Raw genomic sequence first — 5,325 nt, forward strand, 5'->3', positions numbered from 1 at the left:
AAAACAAAACAAAAAACAACAACAAAAAAAAACACACTTTATAAGCCAATGGGACCCGAGAGCAGGGCTAGTGTTCACTCACCTATGTCTCATGATTTGAACGAAGTCCTTGCTCTTTAACTGGAAGTACAGCTCTGTCATTGCCTCCACACGACAAAGTACCACCTCCAGACAGAGTGTTTTCAACACTCCATGAAATTTTGGTAGCAGAAAGAACACAGCATTCATGAACCTGGGGAGCAAGAGGACTGGTGAGAGGAGGGCCAAGGACCCTCCTGCCCCGAGGCTCCCTGGACAGCCCATACCTGTCTGCAAGAGGAGGGAAGCTCTTGGTCACTTTGTTCAAGCACACAATAAACTTGTCCTCCATAGTATTCTGATGTTGTTTCAATTGTTTCGCAACTAGTTCACACAGAGACTCCTCCAGTATCTGAAAAATTAAGTTTATTTTCAAATACACAAAAGTGGAAACGTAGGTTAAGCAGCTAAGTAAGGTTTATCTTGAGTATTTAAGTGAGCCCAAGGAAGGTGTTCAATGTTATCACCTACAACAAGCTAAGCTAAATATTGTTTGAGACTTATTTTATGATGTTCAGGTTTCTGATGAAAAATATTCACATGGACTAGAATTTTCAGGCAATTCTATTCACATAGCAGTCCTCATCACTGCTCACACCCCACCTCTCTTCACCAAGTGTTGCTACCTACTGTTATATACTCGTCTGTATACCATCTGTTTCCTCTCCCCAAATGCCGGCTCCCGAAGGGCAGGGACGTGACCTATCCTGTTCCCTACCGCATGCCTAGAACCTAGAACCAGAATGCCCTCAAATGTGCACCACACAGAGAAGCACTCGGCAGCTTCTACTGGAAGGAAGCAACAGAAAACACTGCTGTCCTTCATGGCTCACCTCGTTCCTCACAAACATCAGAAGGGGGCACAGGCAACCTTTTCAAAGATACGAAGACTGAACAGTTTTTCAAAGCAAACTCACCACAGACTGAGCAGCCCAAATCTGAAAACCTAGAAGCCTCCAAAATGTGAAACGTTTTGAGCCTCAGCAACAAAACGTTCACTGGAGGATGTGAATTTTGGATTATCGAATTAGGGATGTTCAAACAGGAACTACAATGCAAATAGTGCAAAACCAGAAACTGGAAACAATCCTGGTCCCAAGCATTTTGGAAAAGAGATACTTTTCCAAAATAGTATGAGACTATTTTTAAATTACGTTTAAGAACAATCCTTAATACAAAACCACAAATATTTCAATGGCCTGAACCCCACATAGAATACGGTAGTTAGTACTGCACTACCGAGATAGGTAGTATTGTACTACCGATTCTTTTTATTAAAAGTATTTAATACCACAACACAATGAAATGGTCACAACCTAGCAAGTAAAGAAAGCAAGTTGTAAAACAGTGTGAATAAGAGAGACCAAAGACAGTGGAGCTGTGTGCCCCAGGTACTGACAACTGTTGTGTAGGAAGAGTGTGAGCCTATCTTACTGAATTCTTTTTATTTTACATTTTTTGAGTGGAGTCTCACTCTGTTGCCCATGCTGCAGTGCAATGGCATGATCTTGGCTCACTGCAACCTCCACCTCCCAGGTTCAAGGGATTCTCCCGCCTCAGCCTCCTGAGTAGCTGGGATTACATGTGCCTGCCACCATGCCCAGCTAACTTTTGTATTTTTAGTAGAGATGGGGTTTCACCATGTTGGCCAGGCTGGTCTCGAAACTCCTGACTTCAGGTGATCTACCTGCCTCGGCCTCCCAAAGTGCTGGGATTACAGGTGCGAGCCACAGCACTTGACCAATTTTTGTATTTTTTGTGGCGACATGATTTCACCATGTTGGCCAGGCTGGTCTCGAACTCTTGACCTCATGATCCGCCTGCCTCGGCCTCCCAAAGTGCTGGGATTGCAGGTGTGATCCACAGCACTTGACCAATTTTTGTATTTTTTTTATGGAGACAGGATTTCACCATGTTGGCCAGGCTGGTCTCGAACTCTTGACCTCAAGTGATCCACCTGCCTTGGCCTCCCAAAGTGCCGGGATTTTAGGCAGGAGCCACAGTGCCTGGTCTCTTACTAACTTCTTTGTTTACTCTGCTTTCCAAAGTTCTACGATAAGTCTTCATCACTTTCATATTTAGAAAAAAATATATAAAACAAAGTGTTTCTTATTCTTAAGTTGAAATTTAAGTCATGAGAGATTAAACCTCGGGATCTGCTGTAACTTACTCCATTTATGGTGGAAATGAAGCATATTGCATAGATTTAAATCTCATATTTAGGGATGTTCGAATCATCTTGTAAAAAGGTTGTACTAAATTTTAAAAATTTGTTTATTTACAAAAATAGCTGATAATCCCTAAAATAAATTGAAAGTAGTGTTTGATCTTCCCAAAGTGGTCTATTTCCTTGCAGCTTAATTTTATTTTAAATCCAAACAAGTCCATACTTGGTGACATGGACAATGGTCCAATTACAGTGCTGGGCCCACTGGTGCCTGCTCAGGACCACCCAGCTTCTCCTGAGCCTCTTCTCACCCAGCCCAACAGTGACTGGGGCCTGGAATGTACTCTGTCCTTTCTTTTAGGAGAGTAACTGAGCTGGGGGTACAAACTTGAGAATCACCAACAAAAAAGCAGTCTGTAAAGCTGTGAAGCTGGATGAGGTGGGCAGGGGAGCAGCGAGTGAGGCCAAACCAGAGCTATGGAGGTGGTCAGGGAAATGCAGCTGAGGAAAGGGAGGAGAGGCTGCTACAAGAGGACGAAGGGAGCCAAGAGTGTCCTCGGGGTGTGACCAGCGAGGCCACCCAGACAGGCTCTGCAGCAGCAAGATCCCCAGTGTCCCACACAGTACCTTATCCTAGTGATTACACCAGCATTGAAGACCCCAAAACCCACAACCCTGCTTGGGCAACACGGCGAAACCTTGTTTCTACAAAACTTCAAAAAATTAGCCAAGCATGGTGGTATATGCCTATAGTCCCAGCTACACAGGAGGCTGAGGTGGGAGGATGGCTTGAGCCCAGGAGTGTGAGGCTGCCATGATCACACCACTGCACTCCAGCCCAGGTGACAGAGCAAGACCCCCAGCTCTAAAAAAAAATTTAAAATAAAGAATATGTGACTTCTTCATTCGGTGTTCTCATCTGAACATGCACTGCACTTAAACGTTCAGTTAGGCTGTCTCACAGTCCCGTCCAGTGGGCAAGGCAGCAGTACTGAGAGATCTCCTGGGAAGTCCGTGCTCCTGTTCAATAGCTACACCAAAAATTACAAGTGGAGGACTAGACTGAGAGAATTCAGCGCTCACCACAGCACCTATCTACCAGGACAATTTCCTCCACAAGGAACTCCTTAGAAACAAGTTCACAGTAATAAAAGCTGGTTAAATACTCTCATCCTGATTTTACATTACAAAGTTAGTTGCTGATCTCTCAATGTTCACCAAGTGTCCAAGGTGTTTAAAAATCATGTGTCCTATCTAAAAAAAAATAACATCATAGTAATAAACAGTAAAATGTTAATAAATGCAGAGGCCCATTTTGTTTCTAATACCATACAGGAAATATATATATAAGTATCAAGGGTGATAACAAATCAAAATAGAGTAAGAGGTATTTATTGAAAACTACATAGCACACTCACATTTTTTCTCTCCATAACATATCGAAGTATAAGTCCTAGAACTTCTGCTGCAGCAGCATACACTTCTTTATATTTTACAAAGGACATATTATTCACCAAAGCTTGAAAGTATCTACAACAAATAAAGAAAAGACATATGCATCAAATAATCCATTCTGTTGTTCCACAAATATAAATGACAATTTTCCTTCTCACGTCGTACTGACAGCGTTGAGAAAATCTAAATATAGAATATGATGCAAATTCTGTGTACAAATGCACACATAAGCATGGATGTGAGGGCACTAATGTCACAACCAGAAAGGCGTAGGGCAGTCTGCTGTTCCATCATGCAGAACCACTGCAGCTGGACCCACCCACAAGGCTGGACAGACAGAAAGCTACAGTGAAAAGTAAGAGCTACCATCCAAGATCACGGGGCACTGACTCACTTTCAAAAGCCACCTACTATACCAGGACAAGGACAATAAAATGAGAAAGAGCAGGACCATACTCCCAGTGCCATGCTATGCGAGGAGGCTTCCCAGGGAGCCATGCATCCACTGTCAGCACTCAGGGAACTTTGCAAGGTTGTCCTGGTGTAGAAGCCAAAGCTCCAGCCAGTGACTGTCTAAAAGGAGCCGAGTTCCCACGAAGGCTGCTGCAATACTGGCTGTCTCAGTCCTGAGGTCACGCATCGTCTCTGGCACAGGTAAAAGGTAATGACAGTGCTGGGGGGCCAACACAGAGGACCAAACAGAGAAAGTGAAACCCCCACAGGGATAGGAGGCTCAGATAGGGCAGATGGAAATAGCCAGGACTCATGACTGACTTCACAACCATTAGGAGCAGGACGAAGAAATACCCTTTTGTGATGTCTGGAAACCATCTTTCTGATGGCCTCTTGCCTTGGCATTTTGTGCCCAGCTGCCCTAGCTCCCAGGCGGGATGGTGCAGCCCAGTGTCCACCAACCCTCATGGTCAGAGAGCCCAGAACAAAGCCTCCTGGGGAACCTACGTTACTTTCAGGGGTAAATGTTCAGATATCAGTTTAGATATAAGAAATACTTAACACCTCTCATCTGCCAGCATGTACATGAAAAAATTACACTAATTTTAAACACCTACATTTCTCATTTACTCCAAACATATTTTTTCTTCCAAAAAAATCTAAATCCAACTTCCTAAATTTAGGCGGCAAAAAAAATTTTTTTTGTACACATGGGGTCTTGCTATGCTGTCCAGGGTGGTCTCGAACTCCTGGACTCAAGCAATCCTCCCACCTTGGCTATTCAATGTGTTAGAATAACAGGCGTGAGCCACAGTGCCTGGCCCAGAAACATCTGTAACACGGGTCTGTCCTTAAATTTATCAACACTGCACTATACTGCAGTCTGTCAATCCAGCTGGGGTAAATGTGACCTAAAAGTGATCAAGCAAACACATACTCGCTACTCTGGATGCCACACTGTGGGTCATAGGGAGGCAGGTCGTTGGCCATCACGATGCCTAGCAATTGAATCCCTACTGAGTTGTCTTTAGAATTAGGATCTTTACCGGAAAACTTTTCAAATATTAACCTGAAACATAAGCACAAAAAAGAAAATTGAGACTGTTACATAATCAAATAAGAAGCAGGAAGACAAATAGAGAATTTTTTTTTTTTTTTTTTTTTTTTTTTTT

At 43.3% G+C, this 5,325-nt stretch overlaps 1 protein-coding gene across 3 annotated transcripts in view; it reads right to left on the reverse strand.

Moving 5' to 3' along the window:
- Positions 1-5,325, reverse strand: part of PRKDC (protein kinase, DNA-activated, catalytic subunit) — a 186,211-nt gene that overhangs the window by 70,624 nt on the left and 110,262 nt on the right. For all 3 annotated transcript variants that reach the window (XM_017516405.2, XM_017516404.2, XM_037734203.1), the window contains 4 exons: positions 5,091-5,222; positions 3,664-3,775; positions 306-430; positions 83-232 (listed from right to left, as the gene is read on the reverse strand). In XM_017516405.2, coding sequence (XP_017371894.1) covers positions 83-232; positions 306-430; positions 3,664-3,775; positions 5,091-5,222 — 519 coding nt within the window. The remainder of the gene's footprint in view (positions 1-82; positions 233-305; positions 431-3,663; positions 3,776-5,090; positions 5,223-5,325) is intronic.

This window comes from Cebus imitator, unplaced genomic scaffold, assembly GCF_001604975.1.
Source record: "Cebus imitator isolate Cc_AM_T3 unplaced genomic scaffold, Cebus_imitator-1.0 Scaffold584, whole genome shotgun sequence".
Classification (NCBI taxonomy): Eukaryota; Metazoa; Chordata; class Mammalia; order Primates; family Cebidae; genus Cebus; species Cebus imitator.